Genomic DNA, 21144 nt, shown 5'->3' with positions numbered 1-21144 from the left:
TTAACGAGAGCGCCAGTTTTGGTCGATCTGCGGTGTGCCCCCTTCCCACCAACCCGCTTGCCAATGACGGAAACTCAAAAACTTATCGGCGAGCTGAGCATGTAAATTATAAAATGGATCTACATTTACGTCTCTGAAACTAATAATTAGGTAGTTATTAAGGCAGAACGATACAGACTTTTTCGTTACGCTACAAATTTCTGTTTTGTTACCGGTATGTTTTGGTGTGATTTTAAAGACGTTTCATGTCAAAAAAAAATCACAATATTTGATCATTATACTAATATTATTCATTCAAATAAAAATAGTAACTAATCGATTTGTTAATTTGTCAATCTATTAGATTTGATTATTCACAAAAAAAAACTGATAAAAGTACTTATTTACTAAAAAAAACTTACGTGACATTGAATTTTTACGAAAGCAACATACCTGTAAAAAAAATTCAGAATTAGCACCAAAAAAAAAAATTAAATAATTTTTTTCTTGTTTATTATTAATTTGTTATGGATTAATAAGCAGTTCAAATCAATCATAACTTTGTTGATCAAAGGTAAATGTTACAGTTGCTAACGCAGTAAAAAAATTTATTTCATTGAATTATATACTACTTAAGTTGCACGTGTAACATTTCATATATTCAATACAATAAGCTAATATTTTAAATATTACTGTTGAACAAAAAAATATATATATAATAAATTTTATCGATATTTTAAGAATTTACAGGATATTTCCAAAATAAAATAAAACATTATTTACCAATAAGAAAAAATTGTGTAACGTAAACAAAGAATATGAAAAATCGGTAAAAACTGGAAAGCACAAATATTTTATTCTTTGTAATGGATTTAGAGACTCTCAGCAGTAACGACATCCAATCTCCTTCAGAAAATTTGCTCACAACCACCTACCAATCATCTTTTAGTACTTTATACCTCCCACACAAACGTCGTTATATATTACTAAGAAATATATCATGATTACCAACATTTTAAATATTAAACTACCCATTTTTAAACAATTAAATTATAAAGTATACAATAAAACGATCCATATTATTCTACTATAATCCAGTAAAATATAGCAGTTAGTAATAAATGTTTATTACTTTTAATTGATTATATTCAAATTTTGTTGCTGATATCATCTTAATCAATGAATGCGTTACTCTGAAAAATGTATTTCCTTTTAAAATGAATGTATTTGAAAAAAAACGTAGTCTTTAAATATAAAATAAATTTTATTTGTTAATGTTAAGGGATTAATAAATATTAGATTTTCCCATTTTCATCAAACCTGGTAGAAAACATGGGCAACCTATTCGTTTTTATTTTCTTTCTTTTTCCTGTTCAGCCTCCGGTAATTATCTTTCAGGTAATACTTCAAAGGATGAATGAGGATGATACGTATGAGTATAAATGAAGTGTAGTCTTGTACAGTCTCAGTTCGACCATTCCTGAGATGTGTGATTAATTAAAACCAAACCACCAAAGAACACAGATATCCACGATCTAGGTTTCAAATACGTGTAAAAATAACTGACTTTACTAGGACTTGAACTCTGGAACTCTTGACTTCCAATTCAGCTGATTTGGGAAGACGCGTTCACTACTAGATCAACCCGGAGGGTTAACATATTCATCTAATTTTCATCAACCTGCAACTAACTTTTCTTTTTTCTTTTTTAATCTTTTAGATTTTTAAAAACTCATTCTATATATATTATATTGTTTTTTAATGAACTTATACCTTTAAGTTGGATCTTATATATTCTAAAAGATTAAAACCAATATTTTATTTTATTTCTTTTTACACACTGATTTACGAATGTCAAAAATATTTTTTAAAAGTACCTTTCCAGTATATTTAAAATAAAAATACCTTTTTAGGATGATATAAAAATTTATCATAATAGGTATAATAAGAAAAAATTGTTGATGAGAATAAAAAACAACTTATTCAAAATATTGTGTTATTAATATTTACTTTCAAAAAATTTCTACTTTTTCGTATTAAAGGTAGTATTTTAAGTTAGCTATAGTCCTACCTTTTTGAGCTTCGATTTAAAGGTATCGGTAGGATTTCACCCAATATACCTCTGAGTTGTAATTTGGGCCCTCTGCTTTTTCATTTTTTACATAAATACCATCGCTACTTTCTTTTCTTCATACACTCTTATATTTGTAGATTATATAAAATTTGTGCTAATGTGAATTGTAAAGATTTTCCTAAGCGAAAAAATTAATAGAATACATAAATCGTATGTTGTTAATAGAATGCCCCTCAATCTATAAAAAACCGTTGTATTTTAAAAATACATTCAAAGCTAAATATTTCCATGAGTTTGATCAGTGTACGTAGAAAAGACCAGTTACAGATCTCGGCGTTTAGTTTGATTGCAAATTTTTGTTTAATGAAAATGTTTCAGGAATAGCAAGTAGAACCCTTGGACTGCTTTTATGGGTATGTCACTTGTTTCAAGATGTTCGATTGATCCTTCATCTGTGTAAGACAAAGGTTAGTCTAGTGTTTGAATAACGCATTTTAGAATGGAATTGTAATAGAAACTTACACTTCTAATTTAATTGAATCTGTTCAGAGATGTCTTGTTTTATTTTTGACCTACAGAGGTTTTGGTGAAGTGACTTCTAATTATAAGGAGTAGTGTTGGTTTCTGGAGTCGTAGTTTCCTGAATAATTGGCGGTTTTTTCGGAATGTTATATTTACTAATAAGGTACTCAAAAGAAGTATTCTCAGTGATATAACTAAAATTGGTTACGAGTCCCTTATGTTAGATCCAGAAAGAATAATATTTTTCTTTGGATGTAGCAGCCAGTTTCATTGGTTTCTTTTGCAAGGTGCTTAGTTTATCTTCCTGATTCTGTTGCTGATTGTATTTCAATCATGCATGAAGTAATTAAGTCACCATTAAGTCGCCATCTAAGTAATTAAGTAACCCATAGTAAAATGTCTTATAATTATTATGGCTTGTGTAGATAGACGAAGGACCTTATTTATGTAGATATAACTGGACCTTTATTTATATTATTTTTATGCAATATATTAAGGTTTAAACTGTTATGAAAAATGCCATGCCTGACCAGGATTTGAACCCAGGACTTTCGGATGAAAGGCTGAGATGCTACTACTTTGTCAGGGAGATCGATATTATTATTATTATTATTCCATATTTAAGCAGGATAGTTCAAAAAAGTCTTTATTGTATAGATAAAGTTGTTAAATTAGCTTTTAAATATTTCTGGTAGTAATTAAAAGTATGGAAAACCTAATTCCATCTTATATGTTGAAATAATTGCACCGACGCTTCTTTCTAAAAATGTCGTTTCAAAGTCAGGAAGAAATTTTTGGTCCCAGTTAGTAGGGCGTCAAGATGCAGTTTCTATTACCTAAATAAATAATCGTATAATTTTTCTAACATGTTCTATGCATGTAATTTAATACGATTTTAACAGAAGATATTTAAAAAATAATAGTAGTCTGAAAATGTTAAAAAAACAACGTCAAATGTACTATTTCTTGTTTGAACTTTTCCCTTATAAACTTTGTAATACTGAGTAAGAATTTAAAATGTAAACCAAATTCAATCACAAACTCACTGTATACGTGAGAAAGATATAGAATTAACAGATTCATTTTGACAGAAGCATACTACAAGAAACATCTGTCACGTTCTTTTATGTAGTCTACAGCCACTTTACAATAATAAAGAATCACTTACATTAACTTGAATTGTTCCTTTTTGAAAAATTAATTCGAATTACGGGATACAAATAATAAATTGTCAATGAAATGTAGCTCAGTTAAAGATATATATATATATATCTTTTTTATTCACTTATTGCAACATAAATAATATATTTTAATATTGTGTTTGTCACATCTGTCACCAGCGTAAAGTTAATACAAAATTTTTCATTTTTTGCGAGTTGACTTAACTAGTTACAGTTCTTGCTTGCATAATCACGTATACAAAAATTAATAATTACAGTCGAAACAAAAGACAGATAATTAAGTTGTAATGTAACAAAGATAAAGTATTTTTTTTTAACGATCGCAGCAGAATTATTCATCATGGGCACAGCACCCCCCTTTACAACTGTTATTAAGGTACACACAATACAATTAAAACTACCAATTTGATATATAGACTGGTTTTTCATAACACAATCAATGCAATAGATTAAGAAAAAAAATGTATAAATTATTGTAGCCTAGTAAAAATACTTTTAAATTTTCTATTTTTATTGTAATTGTTATATTTTTATTGCTGATTTTGAGGCTTCATAATGACAGTAAAAGATTAAGGATTGTCTTATTTTATTTAACATTCTATATTCTGTTAATCCTAATGGTTTTATTTTATTACTAAAATTTGTTATTAAAAACACTAAAGATTAGCTTAAGAGAATTATTCTTTTTTGGCTATTTTCTAGCCTAACACAACTTTATATATTTATGTAAACATGCAAAGAAACTTTTCCTGTTAACTGTCTAATAATCAGTGGTCTACACTGTTTTATTACATAGATAATTTTGGCTTAATGTTACGTATTTTTTGACGCTGATCTCCAAATCTGTCCTAAAGGGCTTCAATTTTTTTGTAATTTTGGCTTATAAAGATTAAAATTGTTAAAACGATCTATTTCTCTATTAAGAGTAAACACTTGAAAAGATTTATTACGAGTTAATGTTTTTAAATTAAAATATGAAGTATGAGTGTCTCAAGATATTTGTAAATGAACCGTATTTAAAAAAGGCCTTTTGACTTTTAGCATCTGGAACTACCGGTAGATATTGCTTCAGAGGATGAGATGAAATGGCAATTTTTAAACGTGTAAAAATGCCAGCCTGACCGGGATATGAACCCGGAACCTCCAGATGAACGGTCGAGATACTACCTCTCGCACCACAAAGGCCGGGTATTTATAAAAGGCTCAGAGTGGAATAATTTCGAGGAGTATCAGTGTCATAATTGATTATGATGGCACGTCACTTCCAGTTCAATTTCAATCACTATTTCTACTGTGAAGTAATTAAAAAAGAAGATCGGTTTTGTTCCGGCTTTCATGCGACTATGGAAAATTTAGTCTTTTGTTTTAATTCTACTTTATCTGATACAGATGTGTACTGATTTTGTTGTGCTTCATGCTTATTTTTTGTGTACTGTTAATAATATTTGTAATAATGCCTCTTAGTTCTATGAATTATCCTAAATATTTTTGGTATGAATGGGATGAATTATCTTTTAAATCTTGAAGAAGAAATATCACTGCTTCGGTAAAAAGAAACATATGAACTCTACTGTGGATGTAAAACAGGAGGTCAGAGTAAGTGCTACACCCTCATATCTTTCTTTATTTTACCATTTACTCCACCTAGCGGGATCAGGCCTGATTAAATATGATGGTGCCCCAAAAGATAATGAGGGGGAATTATTCATTTCTACACTTCTTCCACCATTTTCATATGGATTATCTTCACGGACATCGTGTAAACAGTGTGCCACGTCCGTTCTGTCTGCAAGATAGTCGCTATGATGTTATCTGGGGAAAGTACGTCGAATTCTATACGACGCTTCACTATACTGCAGGAACAGAATACGCAAGAACACCATGCGTTCTACGGTATCTTTCTCCCCCTCAGAAGTTTCATTCCAGATAGGGTTTCAACATCCGTACGCACAGATATGCTTTAAAACCTTTCGTGGTCCAGCCATGTCTGGAGATCCGTGTCCAGTCTAAAGGTCTGTCTGTCCTTCGTCGCTGCTGTAATTCTCTTGTACCTTTACTAAGCAATTTGTCAACTGCGAAGCAGCAACTTAGGTCCTTTGGTTTTCCTATGGTATGGAGAGATACTGGTTTTTGTATCGCAATAAACAAAGACATCTCAAGTAAATTTAAGAAATCTGAAATTTATTCTAGTCTTCCTTCAGACATAAAATTATTCCTCACAATGATAAGTTACCTGTTCGATGTCCTCCAGAAGTATGGAGTTTAGAACGATGACGAACGATCTGGTGATTTGAAAAGTATAGAGAAAAAGTGGATCCATTGAGAGCGCTAAGCCTTCCAACAATACTGAAGCAGAATTTAATTATCTGATTCGTGATCTTAATTTGTCTAAAGTCTTGTCAGAGTTACTAGCTTTAAGGTTAAAAGACTGGAATTTCCTCGAAAATGGGAGTAAAATATGTTTTTTGTGTAACACAGCAAGAATTTCAGCACCTGCTCTCCTTTCAAGTTAATGTAATGTACTGCAATGATGTAAATTCATTATTGGATTTTCTACGACAGCATCAAATCCTACGGAATGGAGATTATTTTTAGATTAAAATATGCCTTCGCAATGAAAATGAGTAACAATTTTTCTTGTTTATGCAGAGACGTTTATGAAGGAGACGTATGACAACATGAAATGTTTACAGATGATATTTGTATGAATAGTATTTTTGGAACAGATGAGGAACTTGAAGGCCATTTTATTAGGACTCAATTTTACTAAGTACTGTTGTTTCTTATCCGAATGGGACAGTAGTGATAGGACGAATCAAATAATCTAACGAAAGAAAGTAAATTATAAGAAACTGACGGAAAAGAGAATCATTCACAGCTGGAGAGGAAAAAGTTATTTATCAAGCTCCTTTGAATCTAAAATATGTGTATCTTCTACTATTTCACATAAAACTTGATTTTATGAAACATTTTATCAAAGCAATAGTTCGTATTGGCCAAGGTTTCTTATATCTTAAGAACACATTTCTCAGAATCAGACACAATAATTAAAGAAGGAATATTTTTTGGACCACAGATACGTCAGCTAAATTACAGGGTTCGGACTTGAAAAGGAGTTTAAATAAATCTGAGAAAGCAGCTTAGTATCATTTCAAAATCCAGGCCAAAATATTTGTTAAATTCCTAGACAAAAAGAAGGCTGAAAACTATCTAAAATTGGTGAATGATCTTGAAAACTATAAACAACTGGGAAGCAATACATCTCTAAAAATACACATTTGGAGTTTTTCCCACCTAATTCTTGGCGATATGCACAGTAAACGCTTTTACCAGGATGCAACAATAATGGAAACAGTCAGAGAAAATGGAACCCAAATATCCTTTATGATTACTGCTAGTGATTAAAAAGGGATTTTCCAAAGGTTGAATAGGATAAAACTTTTTAAAAAAACACATATTAAGTAAGATAATATCATTGTATACGCTATATAATTTCTTAAAAAATCAAGTTTTTTTCTTAAAGCTTGTCATTAAAAAAAATCTAATTCCATTCAACTTTGGTTTACAGATTTGAAATCAGCGCAAAACTGTAAAACACACCTTATTGAATGTATATAACAGAAATAACTTCTTTTTTTACTAACCAATAAAACCAAACGTTTCATATTTTCTTTGTTAAAAATTTAGTGGTTTTTGATGAAGGGTTTTCAAATTCACCGGAAGTTTTTCAAATAATTGCTCTTTCACCTATACTAAAAATTTATATCGAAGATACTGTATATTCAAAATATTTTCGATTTTTCAAAAAATTTTATTAAAGACGTTAAAATAAAAATATTTTACAGACAACCGAATTCCATACAGAATAAGTTCAAGTTTGATAGTAATTTTACTTTATTTCTCGTCTTATCGTTTTAACAACACATAGGTATCTCATCTTTTACATCCTACGAATGGACTTTTTTTCTCTGGCTTACCCATATTATAAATAAAAATAAAACAATAGAATTTCAAATAAAAAATACTATAATATAGAAACCGAACTTAAAAGTAATGGATAAGAGTATTTAGTATCTTACTAAATTTCAATGTCAAAAGTGTGTAAATTGTCGACTGTAATTTGTTTTTAATTTGGCGGTGATTTGAAAAATTCTAAATAATTGTACTGCATGAATTCTTTATTCCTTTAACTTTTATCGAGGGTTTATTAAATATTTTATTATAATTAAGCTTTTTCATTACTTAAACAGGAGTTTTTTTACTATTATTATATTTTTAATAAAATTGTTTGTCTACCGAAAAGTAAGAGCATCTGTCTTTAGATCTATTTATCTACTACGTAAGGTTAAGAGCCAATGAGGCACTTGGGATTTCTATGAACAGAGCAATATAGTTACCTAATAAAAGAACGATAAAATTAAATATTAATCCAGGTAATGAACAGTCTTTTTCTAAATGTTTTTATATAATGTTTCAACGTAAACATTTTATTATCTTTATTTTAATCAATTATTATAACATTTGATCATTATTTTATAAACTAAGCCTCTGATAAATTATTTAATTAAAATAAAATAATTCAGTATTTTAATTAATAAACTTATTTATTATAAATTTAAACTACAAAATATATAACTGAACGTAAAATCGTTATTACGTTGAAAGATTTATTAGATCACTAAGCTAAAGTGCTTTCATTCATTATATTAATTTTTTATGAAGCTTTTCTGATTACGTAGACATATAATATTAAATTTTAAAAGCGTAAAATATAATTTTTATTTTTAAATAAAGAAATGTTTTTTTTTTTAGATATTGATTGTGGATTGTCACTATTCCATTATTCAAAATAATTCAATTAGCATATAAAATGAACTCTAAATTGGAAATTCTGTTCAAAAAGATACAATACTAGTTTATTTTTGTGCTGACGAACTGAACAGTGACTGTTATCTGCATTAAATATTGTACAATTCTAATCCAAAACTTCCCCAAAGCTTTATTTATTTTGTTGTAACTATTGTAGTTTATTATACTTGTTTATAAACCGTAAGAGAAATATAATGAAATATAGGAGCTATAGAAATTCTCATAATGAGAATTTATTATTCTCATTCTAAAAATATTGATTAATATTTATTTAAAAATATTTTAAAAAGATAGAATTGGTATCTGGCAAAGAACATGCAAGATTCTTCAAAAATTTTTTTCCTTGCCATTCCATTCATTCAGAGCGTCGAACTTCTGGATTTATAAATCCTTCAGTATGATGGGATTTGTCAAACTCTACTAAATAAGCTTTTGTCCAGTTTTGACCTCATTATTTGAACTGAACCTTCGTCCACAGTCATTTCTTCAGGTTTGGGAAGAGGGAATAATAGCTTGGAACCAATTCCAGTGAATACGGTAGATGTAGAAGCACACATCGAAGCATATGTCATGGCGTTTTGCAGCAACCCACCATGTGTGCAGATATGCAGTGAAAGATCACATTCTTTTTGGCCAGATGGGGGCATTTAGTTTGAATAGCATCCGTTTCCTACTTCTCGGTGCTGACTCTGACTTTTTTCAGATTGTTTACGAGCACCGCATTACGAGAATCCCAGTAATATTGTAGCCATGATTTTTCCTGCAAATAAAACCGTTTTCGATTTCTTTAGCCACACTTTCGCCTACTCCCATCTACTTTTTCTTTGGATTGCTGTTTAGTTTCTAGCTTGTAATGGGTAAATTCTTGTTTCATCTACTATTATAAAAATTTTAAAGAAACTCCGCGGAATCGCGTTTAAATAATTCTTAACACCCTCGATAAGTGTTCAGTCGAATGCAGTTTTGTTCGACTGTTAACTCAGTACTCTTACAGCGAAAAACTTTTTCTTATCAAATAAAAAGTAAATGTTGTTGATCAGTCTATCGATATGTTTAAAATATCAGCAAAATTTAGTTGGCGATCATTTATTACGGAATTATAGATTTTGGCGACCACATCTTCGGGTTTTTGAGCGTCCCAAGCGTTCATCATCTTGAATGGATGAAAGAAATTTTTTTGAATATACAGTACATTTTGAAAGGTAGTATATTTTACATGGTATTTGCTTATACTGTTCCTTTTTTTATAAATTTTTACTTGGGTTTTCAAAATAATTAACGAGTAATTAAAATTAGATTCTTTCTATGTACCGGGTTTCGGAACTAACGGATTGCTTATTATAACTTAATTATAATTAACAACTATGACAAATTAAATAAATCGAAAATTCATAATGTTTTACTTTGCATTATAATTTTTTTTACTAAAGAATTTCTTAATTTTTTTAACTGTAATTTTAATTAGTAACTGCCCGAAGTCCAATAAAAATATTATTTAAAGAAGTTTTTCGTAGATCAGTTTACAATACATACATTATTAAATTAATATAAACATATAAACCAAATACACCACTAAATAAACACCCACCACATGCTCGTACAATCCCATTTATAATTAAAACAGTATTGCCATGTCGTAACATTAAATTAGCTAAAACTATACCCGCACCGAGAATTATTATTATTATTTATTATTATTATTATTATTATTATTATTATTATTATTATTATTATTATTATGTTAATTCATGCTAAAGTAGATGATTTTACTTAAATTTTGTATTAGTAACGTTCATTAGAATTAGAATTTTTTAAATTTTACTTATGACTTCAGCTTAATATTTCAAATAATGAAAACAAGTGCCAGGTGTTTAAATACGACACAACGAATTAATTACATTCTTATAATTATTAATTGAAAACATTAACAATTAACTCTTAATTTATAATATGGTTTATATAGTTCGAAATTATTTTTACTAGAACAAAAGTGCTCTATCAATTCAAAACCGCCTAATTTAGAAAAAAAAAACTATTTACTTGTTTATTCAAACTATTAAACTTCCAAATAAACTACACATTCTAGTGGACAGTATAATACTAGCTGTAGGGCGTGCCGTAGGCACGCCTTCGCATCTAAGCCCTCCGGGCGGGTTGCCCTGACGGGCGGCTATCTAAATGTTACTATTAGGCATCCAAAATTGATTAACTTTTGTCTAATTACGTCTTTTTCCTCAAACATAAAAAAGAAAAGTTTTTTCAGTATGGATTGAGAAAATCTTCCTAATTAAATTTGGTGTAGATCAGTTTAGGCATATTTTAAAGATTGCACACTCAGCATTTCCATCAACATCCATAATATCCATATGCAAATTCACTCAATACGAGAGCTGGAAGCTTAAATATAAATTTAATTAATTAATTTATTATTTATTTATTATATTCATTTTACGAAACAAATTATCGTAATACGAAAATAACCTTTCCTTGACAGAATAACTAAAGAGAAGTTGTCTTCAAAATCAATAAATCGCTAAGGAGGATACATAGGATTCAAAATTCTTCTAATTTATTGTTTCTTATAATTTTGACCTTTATTATTTTCTATTTGATTTGACCCACGGTTTTGCTTATATGTATGTTTAATTGTAATTACAAGCCCATAAAAAAATCATATATACGATTCTAAATGGATAATCGATAATATTTTCAGGATCGATTTATTTGTATCAAAAATAGTTGTGTTTTAAAATCTGCTACGATAATGAATGAAATAAGCCAATAAAATTTATTAATTTATTTTATAATTATTATTACAGTTGTTATTTATTGTTTATAAATATTTAAGAAAAAAATCTTATGATTTTTTACTGGTAGTATGTTCAATCCTGTAAGCATGTTCTCAGCTAAGGGGAACGCACACACATACAAATGCTCTTTAGTAGGGTAGGATCTAGTTCCACAACCACTTCAAACATCCAAGATGACGAATGGTTTTATAAATGATCGATTATTTCAGAAAATGTTATACTCCTGTTTGTTGTTTTTTATACAAAGAAATCATCTTTTTCCTTTCTTTCTGGTTTAGTTTATTTAGAATTTTTTTATGAAAAAAATTATACATATCAAAGAACAGAAATGATTTAAGCAATCTCATATCTCTTAAATACATTTTATTTTAAAAATAACATATCTTTATATAAATATAGAATATATTTTACCTTACTAAATTGACTGCTATATTAATTAAATTACTGATAATTTAATTATTCTTTAAATCTAATACTTAAATATATTTCTTAATTAAAACTTACGGCGTCAAAAGCCGGTAAAAATTACTATCTAAGGAATTTTTCACTATTAAATGCCTTCTGTTTTCTGTCAAAGGGAGTAGTATCTGTTTACGCAGTCGGTCAGCTCTGCCAGCAAATCCTATTTATATGAATCCTCGGGCTCAACCTTAAGCAATGTATGGCATTTTAAAGGTTGTCGTTACCTAGCAGAATCGAAAGAGATAAAAACGCCTGTCGACTAAAAACGAAATCCTTATGGCTAAGGAACGGCAATCCTAATAGAGAAGGCAATGTTCCTCCTAGTCAGGGGGTTGAGTGCAGGGCAGATATGACCCTATTAAAATCTACTTATTGTAAAGCCTACACGATAGTCTAGCACCGGAATCAAATACGGATACTAACACAAAAAATAGAGCAGGATAGATCTTGGTAATAACGTGTAAACATCTTTATTAAGTTATTTAGTAAGAAAAAGAATGGGACGTCCAGACCGAAGATGTTTGGATGAAGTTGCTCGGGATTCTGTAACAGTGGGAGTGAAAGGATGAAGGATAATTTCTGAGAAAATCAAAAAACTTGAAGTACTATTATGAAGGAGACCAGGGCTCAACAAGGGCTGTAGAGCCGGAAAAGAAGAATTATTACACACTTCTTACTGTAATATTAAAATATTTAGTTTGAAAATGTTTTTACCTATTTATTTATATTTTAGGTTTTTTATTTATTTACAGAATTTAGGTACTTCAAAGGGATTACTAATATTTGAAGTTCCAATCACTTTTTTGATTATGGATACAGATTCATCTTTCCAGCTTATGAACTATCCTTTATTAATTTACAGTAAAAATAGATTATAATGATATTAATTATTCTTGAAAAAGAGAAAATACAATCAAAATTGCTTTAGTATAGCAATACAAACTGTAACTGACTGCAGACTGATTATAAAATTACTATTCTAAACTGTTACAGACATATCCTATATGATTAAATAACCATTATTTCAAGTTTAAGGAACTTCGTTTCCTTTATGTGCAAAAGTAATCTGTTTTATATATATATATATATATATATATATATATATATATATATATATATATACAAATAATATTCAAGAAGCCAAAACACAAATCATGACCCTTCAAAACCTAGCACAAAAGATAGGGCTTCATATCTCTTTCGAAAAAACTGAACTAATGGCCATAGATCCTCTGGTAATAGAGCACATTACGGTAAACAATCAGAAAATTAAAATAGTAAAACAATTTAAATATCTAGGGGAAATAATAACTTATAATTTAAATGAAAAAGTGACATGGCAAAACAGGACAAATAAAATGATTAAATCCCAAAAATTAACTTGGTCAACATATAACAAAAAATGCCTTTCTGCTAAAACAAAACTTAAACATTATAAAACTGCAGTACAGCCAGAAGTCACCTACGGAAGCGAGACCCTTTTCAAAATCACTCAGAAAAACCGAACTGAAAAAATTCTGAAAATAGAGAGGAGAATTGTCAGAACGTGTATCAATAAAAAACACCAAAAAGAAGGCCAATGGTGGATTGTGCCAAATGAGGTGGTGTATCGAGAAATAGAGCCTGTTACTGATACTATGCGGAAAAAAGAATCTCTTTCTTCGGTCATCTCATAAGGACACCGCAAACAAGACTGTCAAGAAATATCATTGAAAAGCTCTGGTTCCAAAAGCTAGAAGTAGGATGGATCAAAGAAATTAGAGAAGATATGAAAGAATTGGGAATTTCCCTGACTGACCTACAGAATAAAACTGGAAAAATTACAAAGCTAAAAGATAAGAGCATTAGATTTAAACAAAAGACAGACAAACGACAAAATACAACGAAGAGGGTGTTTACGGATGAAGAAAAGAAAGCAAGATCTGAACGGATGAAGAAATACTGGGCAGCTCGAAAGAGTAAAATAACACGCTTTTCTCAGAAAAGATCCAACTAAAATTGACTTAAGTGGTCCCATGTTGGCCGTAAAAGCATAATAATAATAATAATAATATATATATATCCTATAATTATATTTTTGGATTCTTATCAAAATATTACATTAAGAACTGTTCATTTTTCTAGTTATTCTCCCAAATTATCAATATTATTATTTAAGTTTCATATTAACGAAAATTTAATGAATAAAACTTTATATAGTTTAATATCAAAAAATAGGAAGATACCTTAAAGAGTTAAGTTTTTTAAAGAGTTAAATTAAAGTGTAAGTTGATTTTTTTTTTTAATATAAATTTAAATTACATTATTTTATAAATGATTAACCAAAAAATAAAATTTAAATATAACTAATTATAACTTCAAGATATATTCGTATTAAAGTATATATAAAATTGCAATAATTAGCATGGAATTACTGCTGAAGTTATGTGTAGTATGAGCGAATTACGATCTCAACATACACCAATCGTAAAGAAGGTCAAAACACTCATGGGAATGTTAAATCCACTGGAGATATTGATAAAACTGTAGAAAATATTATCTCTTTCAAAAGGAGTTCACTAAACAAAATAAATTTGTTAAAAAATGAACACTGAAAATATTTTAACTACACGAAAACATAAAGGTATAAAAATTATTGTCATTATAATTACTTTCATTAAAAAAAAAACCAAAAGTAGAATATGTCATACCAGTATATTTACAGATGATCACGAAGGCAATGATCCTTTTTTTAATACAATTCTAATAAATTCTTCATCTGCTAATGATCAAAATCTACCAAAATTATTTAAATGTAATTAACACGTTATATATGCGCAATTTTTTAAATACAGTGTGTGTGTGTGTGTATGTGTGTGTGTGTATGTGCACGTGCACGTAATATATTGAAGCAGTTTATTACTGAAGAAGAATTGATCAAATAATTTTAGAATGAAATTTTCCGCTTGCCCATCATAAATAAACCGAAAGATTTTTTTTTCAGATTTTTTAAAACAAATCATTTTTATAGTTATTTTATATTTAAAATATATTTCTACTATTAATTTTAACACAATATCTATTAGAAGTGTTTGGAATGAATATATATATATATATATATATATATATATTAATTAATTTAGCCGTCCAATGAAATTCATCTACAGAATTTTAACTTAATCAAAATAAAGCATCATACAACAGATTTATGCATATATAATTAATACATACCTTTTATCATTTTTTATTTAATTTAAAAAATTTAATTAATTTTTTAAATAATTAACTCAAAATAAACAAAACGGGTTCTGTTTTGCTTTTCTTAAAAAACTTGTTCTTTTGTAAGTATAGGATTTGTCAAATAACCAATCAATTAAAATTATTTTTATCACTTGTACCTTCGATAAAAACGTTACTATAGTTGTACAAAACAACTGACTCTTTTAAATATAAAAATGACTGATTTAGATTGAAATTATTACCTTATTAACACTTAGAAATCAAAATTAACAAAATAATACTTTACGTATAAAATATTAACGAAGGTAGGCAGATGTATGAATACTTTCATCTGTTTCACAATCCATATAAAAACAGCCTGTGATATACAATAGTTATTATTTGACATATCGACAGGATTAGGAGCCGATATACACAATACAACCTCGCTATAACGCGGTTCAAAATAGGCGTATACTGTTATAATACGGATAGAAGGATGTACCACCGAAAAATAACTGTTAGATATAAAAAATAATTACAGATTAAAAAAAAATTAATTATTAGTCGATATATAGAAACGCATTTAACGGTCTTAAATGTAACTGCTAAATTGTACACATTCAGATGTGCTGCGTTAATGTAGTAATGTGTTTAAAGTAGTACTGTATATTACATTATGGTATTTTTAAATCAAATTAGTTATTACAGTTCTATAATTTTAATTAGACTATAAGGGAATGAGCTTAAAAGACTGTACAATTTAAGTAATTTACCATTCCAAAAAAAAAGTGAAAATGAAATCCAGCTACGAAAATGTAAGTACTCCGCAATACATACTCAGTAGTACATTCTATTTTATATCATGATATTCTCATTTTCAACTGCGACTTCTGTATTATTGCAGTTATATTACAATATTGATTCAATTGGTATTAATTTTTTCTTCATTTATCACTTTTAGATGTTAATTTAAAAAAAAAAAAAAATGATCACTTTTACTTTGAAATAACGTGGTAAGCCAAATATGTGGATATAACAGTTGTCAACGAATGGCCACATTACAGATTGATTGTACTATATTTCTAATCAGATCTCTTTACCCAGAATTTTCAAGAAAAAAAAACCAAACCGGCTTAACTATAAAATTCTTTCTTCGGATTGTAATACACGAAACTTTTCAAAGTAAAAATGTTAATGAAAACCCACAAAAAGAATACCCGTACTATTTTATAAATACTAAAAATAAATTTATTAGTTGTTGACATAAAAATATGAAGTATTTTAGTTAACCCCAGTCAAAAAAAAAAGGGAAATTTATTTAAAAACAATCAAGATCGGGACTTGCAATCTGGATGAAGATATAAATCGATTTTAACTTAGTGGTAAAAACTTTTTCCGCTTTTAAATGGAAATGTCAAAAACGTTACTTCGTAAGTTATATTTATTTTATAAATACTAGTAGAAATATTATTTTTGTAGTGTGTTTGGCAAGTATTGTTTATTTCGTAATTAATTTTGTTATTTTTTATCTTTTCTTTAATCATTTATCAATTCCTCTTAGAAAGATTTTCTAATTTCGGATTTATTTTTTATAACCGTTGGGCAAAACTCTAACTTGTACTTAAAAATGTAACATTATTATTTTCAATCGATCTAATGATACAACTTTAGCAAATATATTATACATCCAAATTAAGAAAAAACATAAAACCAAATTTAAAATATGAACACAAAAATATTTATTTTCTACATACATTTTAATATATTGAATTTCCTTTTGTTAATTTAAAATAGACGATTAAACAATTAATTACTAACCCTTAATTTGGTATCTTAAAGTTTACTTAATTTTTTTTCATTTTTAAAAAATTACTCTTATAAATCTAATTAATTAATTTTCAATATTGTAAAATTCTAAAAGCGATATAAAACTCTTGCCATTTTTTTTATGAACGATCACAGGAGATGTTAATTTAATAAAAAGTTCAAACACTTTTAAAATATTGATTTATGAATATCCTGTCAACGTTAAATCTTGTTAACATTTACAGGCTAGAGAATTCAAACATCAGAATTCCTATAATTTTCTTCCTATTTTTTATGTTTTTGTTAAATTTCATAACCGTATGAATGGGGCAAACTGATACGAATTACAAGTAACTTCCGAAAATGAAATAGTTGTTTTTCAAGAATAACAAGTCCCATGTCAAGCTTAGTAAAGAAAGTGAGGAGGGAAGTGATTTCAATTTTTTTTCTATATTGAACCGAATATTCTTCTTTTTTTTTTTTTTCCCCACTACATCCCTGGGCCGGACATCCACTCAAGTATACACGGCCCAGCGATGTGTCTTTGTGACTCTAAGGGGGCCTCCCCACCCACCGGCTGTACGTCCGGCACGGTAGATAAGCCCACCCGGTTCCGGATCTTTTCTTATTGCTGCCCGCCTCTAATCCTCCGCACGTAAGGGAAGGTCCGGGTATGCCGCCCCCTCACACGCAGAGAACCGGGTCTCGGTCTTACTCTTTTATGCCTGCCTCAAACCGGCGGCGCCAGCCCCAGCAAGCAGCGAAGCGCCCCCAGGAACCGACACCGCCGGCCGGGACTCGGTCTTTTCTTTATTCCTTTCAAGCAACCCCAGGAGTTCCCACCCCATCACCGAAACCCGCATACCTAAGCATACGGGCCCTCCGGGGTGGGACTGTCCTCCCTGCCCTATCTTCACGCCTATCGTCTGTGATGCCTCTCCTCTTCCTCTTTAGATTTGAGGACGGTGCTTGTAAAATTGGAAAACCAATCCCAGTTGTTATTGGATTGCATTAGCCAGCTAACCAGGTTATCAGGTCTCAGGTTATTATGCCTTATTTCATGTGTGAGACCCTCCCATCTATAGCAGTTGAATACAGTGTGTTCCGCGTCGTCTTCTTCCTGACAGTACGGACACCTTGACGTCTGCCTTTTTCCGATTCTATTAAGGTATTTCCCGAACGACCCATGTCCTATCATCAACTGAGTGGTGTGGAAATTTAGTCCGACTTTCTCCCTACCCAACCACTCTTTCAGATTGGGAATAGTCTCCTTGTCCACTCACCTGTTTGAGCGGTGACCGCGGTTTGCCAGTTGCTAACGACTGTGTCTTCTACCTCGGCTCTTGGCACACCTGCCGCCCTCATGCTTCGACCTTTTATCTGTAATTCAATGGGAGGCGTTTCAGCTAAGACACATAACGCATCGTAAGAAATTGTTCTATATCCTGAGACAACTCGTATTAGTGCTACTCTGTGCACGCTTCTAAGTTTGCGTTTATTGCGTTGTACATTCATTGCAGTGCCCCAGACTGGTGCCGCGTATAAGATAGATGACATCATTGCCGTTGTGATCAACCTTCTGACCACCAGTTTCGGTGCACAGTGGTTATTAAACAGACCTCTTAGAGCCTTAATTGTAGGGGCCACCTTTTGGCAAATCATATCTATGTGATAACCGTACTTTAGACTCTTATCTATGAATACGCCCAACTATTTGACGTTACTGACTTCACGAATAATTTCCCCCCTTATTTCTATATTTATTCCTGTGACCCTTCTGCTGCCAGAGAGCAAAATGCATTTTGACTTAGCTGGGGCTACTCGGAGTTGGTTGTTATCTAACCATTCGTCTAATAGTTGTAAGGCCTGATTTGCCTTAATTTCAAGACGGTCCACTTCCCTATCCTCCACCAGTACCGCAACGTCATCTGCATAGCCGACAATCCTCACTCCTACCGGATAAGGAAGCCTGAATATTCCATCATAGAAAACATTCCAGAGTATGGGTCCTAGAACGTACCCCTGTGGAACGCCGCCAAAAATCTGAAAATTTACCGTGCCCTCAACAGTCTACAACAGAACCGTGCCCTCAACAGAACCGAATATTCTACAACATATAAGCATCCCAGGCCTACTAAAACACAGGTGATATCCAATCTACAGATTGCAACTTAATTTTATTTACTATAGGGGCTATAACGAAGATTATTACCCTAAGAGAAAGCAAATTTGACTGCTGTTTATTGTATCTCATATCCTTTATATCTCCCACCATAAAAAAGATAGGAAATGTAGTGTGGAACAATAAATTAATTTATCCCTTAGTAATTTTATTAATTTATCCCTAGAGTGAGTTATATATTATAGATATGTTAACATAATTTAATAAACATCTTCGCATTAAAAACGAAATTAAGGAGATCGACTCTTTAGTTTTTACAAATGACTACTAGATGGTCCTACTTAGATGTGACATTAATATTATAAAATTTGACGTTTTTTATTGATACAACAGTGACAGGTCAGAAATCGGTTGAGTAGTTGTTTATAGTAAGCGTTTAAAAAATAACAATTTTGTGAAAAAATTGAAAGTTTCACGTGAAAGTTTTCGCTGGATGATTTTTTACAATTTTAGTAAGTGCCTAACTTAACAACAATGTCTCGAATCGAAAAGCACGACGTTTTTTCATCGTGGCTTTTGACCACGACGCGCTTTCATCGTGGTCGCGCTTTCGTCAGCGATGAATTTTTAATGAAATTCTACCAAAATCGGTTGTTGTTCCAAAAAACATCGATGTTGTGCGCAACATGATTGAAGAGCATCGGCACAACCGTTATCGGCAGCTTAACGTGAGATAGAAGCATCCTTATTCATATCAAAGTCTACTAGCTAAGAGAAAAGTCTACTAGCAAAGAGTAAGTCTACTAGCAAAGTCTATTAGCTGAGAAAAAAGATCTGTTCCCCATGGATTCCGCATAATTTGACAGAAGCTAAAATAAATCCTCTTATCAGTTGGTGTAAGGAAATGCTCAAAATATTCGATCGAGGAACTGCAATATCCGTAACAGAAAACGAAACTTGGATATATTTGTACGAGCTCAAAAATAAGTAACAATCAACTGTCTGCGTATTTCAAGATGAACAGAGTCCAACAAAAGTGGTTCATTCGCGAAGCATTTCCAAGAAAATTATCGTTTGTTTCTTCGGTTACACTGGACATGTAACAACCATTGTTTCAGAGGATCAAAGAAAAGTCAGTGCTGAATAGCACACAACAATTTGTTTGCCAGAAGTCTTCGATGAAAAAAGTAAAAATTCTAAAACGTCGCATCATTCTTTATCATGAAATGCCAGCTCTCACACACTGCATCAAATAATTGGTTATTTAACAGAGAAAGACACTGAATTAATATCTCATTACCCACATTCATCTGATTTATCACCTAACGACTTCTATTTGTTCCTGAATGCAACAAAAAATGCATGGACATCGATTTTCCTCAACTCAAGAAACTGTTGAATCCTTTCAAAACATGTTTTTGAGGTACCAACATCAGAGTGTAAAATGTGTTTCGAGAATTGATTCAAACGCATCCAGAAGTGTAGTAGAATTAGAATTTCATAAGTTTCTGAAGCTGAGTGGAGCAATGTCTGCAAGCATGTTGTCAACGTTGGAAAAAAAATACGTTGAAGATGAACATTTATATGATTTGCACATCGACAATTTTTTGATAAATGTGAATTCAGAATCGGACACGAGCTCTTTAGAATCTACCGACGACAGCGACTTTGGAATTTGCGAGCTACAGCAATAAAGTGAATAGAAAAAATAATTATTTAAAGTTCTGTAAAATAAGAATATTAATTGGAATACTAAACTAGTTTTAATTAAATAGCATGGTGTGTATTTTTGGTTATAGATATCATCTATATTAAATTTGACAATGTTTTCAGTCGACCAAATGTTTACTGAATGCTAGTAGTTTTCTTGTGCCAAGTTACTCGCCGATAGTTCTATAAATCTTAAAGGCGAATATTTTTAAAAACAATAAAACGATTTATATCAATTTTTTTCTGTCATTACTTTTGTAAAAATTAAAAAAAAGGCGGCCCTCTTACACCGGGGTCCATATTTTATTTTTTAATAAATTTTAAAACCTAGTTTTTCAGGCATTTTTCTTTTTACTTCAAAAGCTTACACGAACATTGTAAAATAGCGTGAATGTAAAATATGTTGAA

At 30.3% G+C, this 21144-nt stretch overlaps 1 protein-coding gene across 1 annotated transcript; it reads right to left on the bottom strand.

Annotated features, from left to right (window-relative positions):
* Positions 1-18155: 18155 nt before the first annotated feature.
* On the bottom strand, positions 18156-18461 carry LOC142326863 (uncharacterized). Its single transcript, XM_075369596.1, has one exon. It carries the CDS (start codon positions 18459-18461, stop codon positions 18156-18158), a length of 306 nt encoding a protein of 101 aa, XP_075225711.1.
* Positions 18462-21144: the final 2683 nt, after the last annotated feature.

This window comes from Lycorma delicatula, chromosome 6, assembly GCF_047948215.1.
Source record: "Lycorma delicatula isolate Av1 chromosome 6, ASM4794821v1, whole genome shotgun sequence".
NCBI classification, from domain to species: Eukaryota; Metazoa; Arthropoda; class Insecta; order Hemiptera; family Fulgoridae; genus Lycorma; species Lycorma delicatula.
Note: the sequence above shows the minus strand (reverse complement) of the source record. Positions and strands in the feature narration are given on the sequence as shown.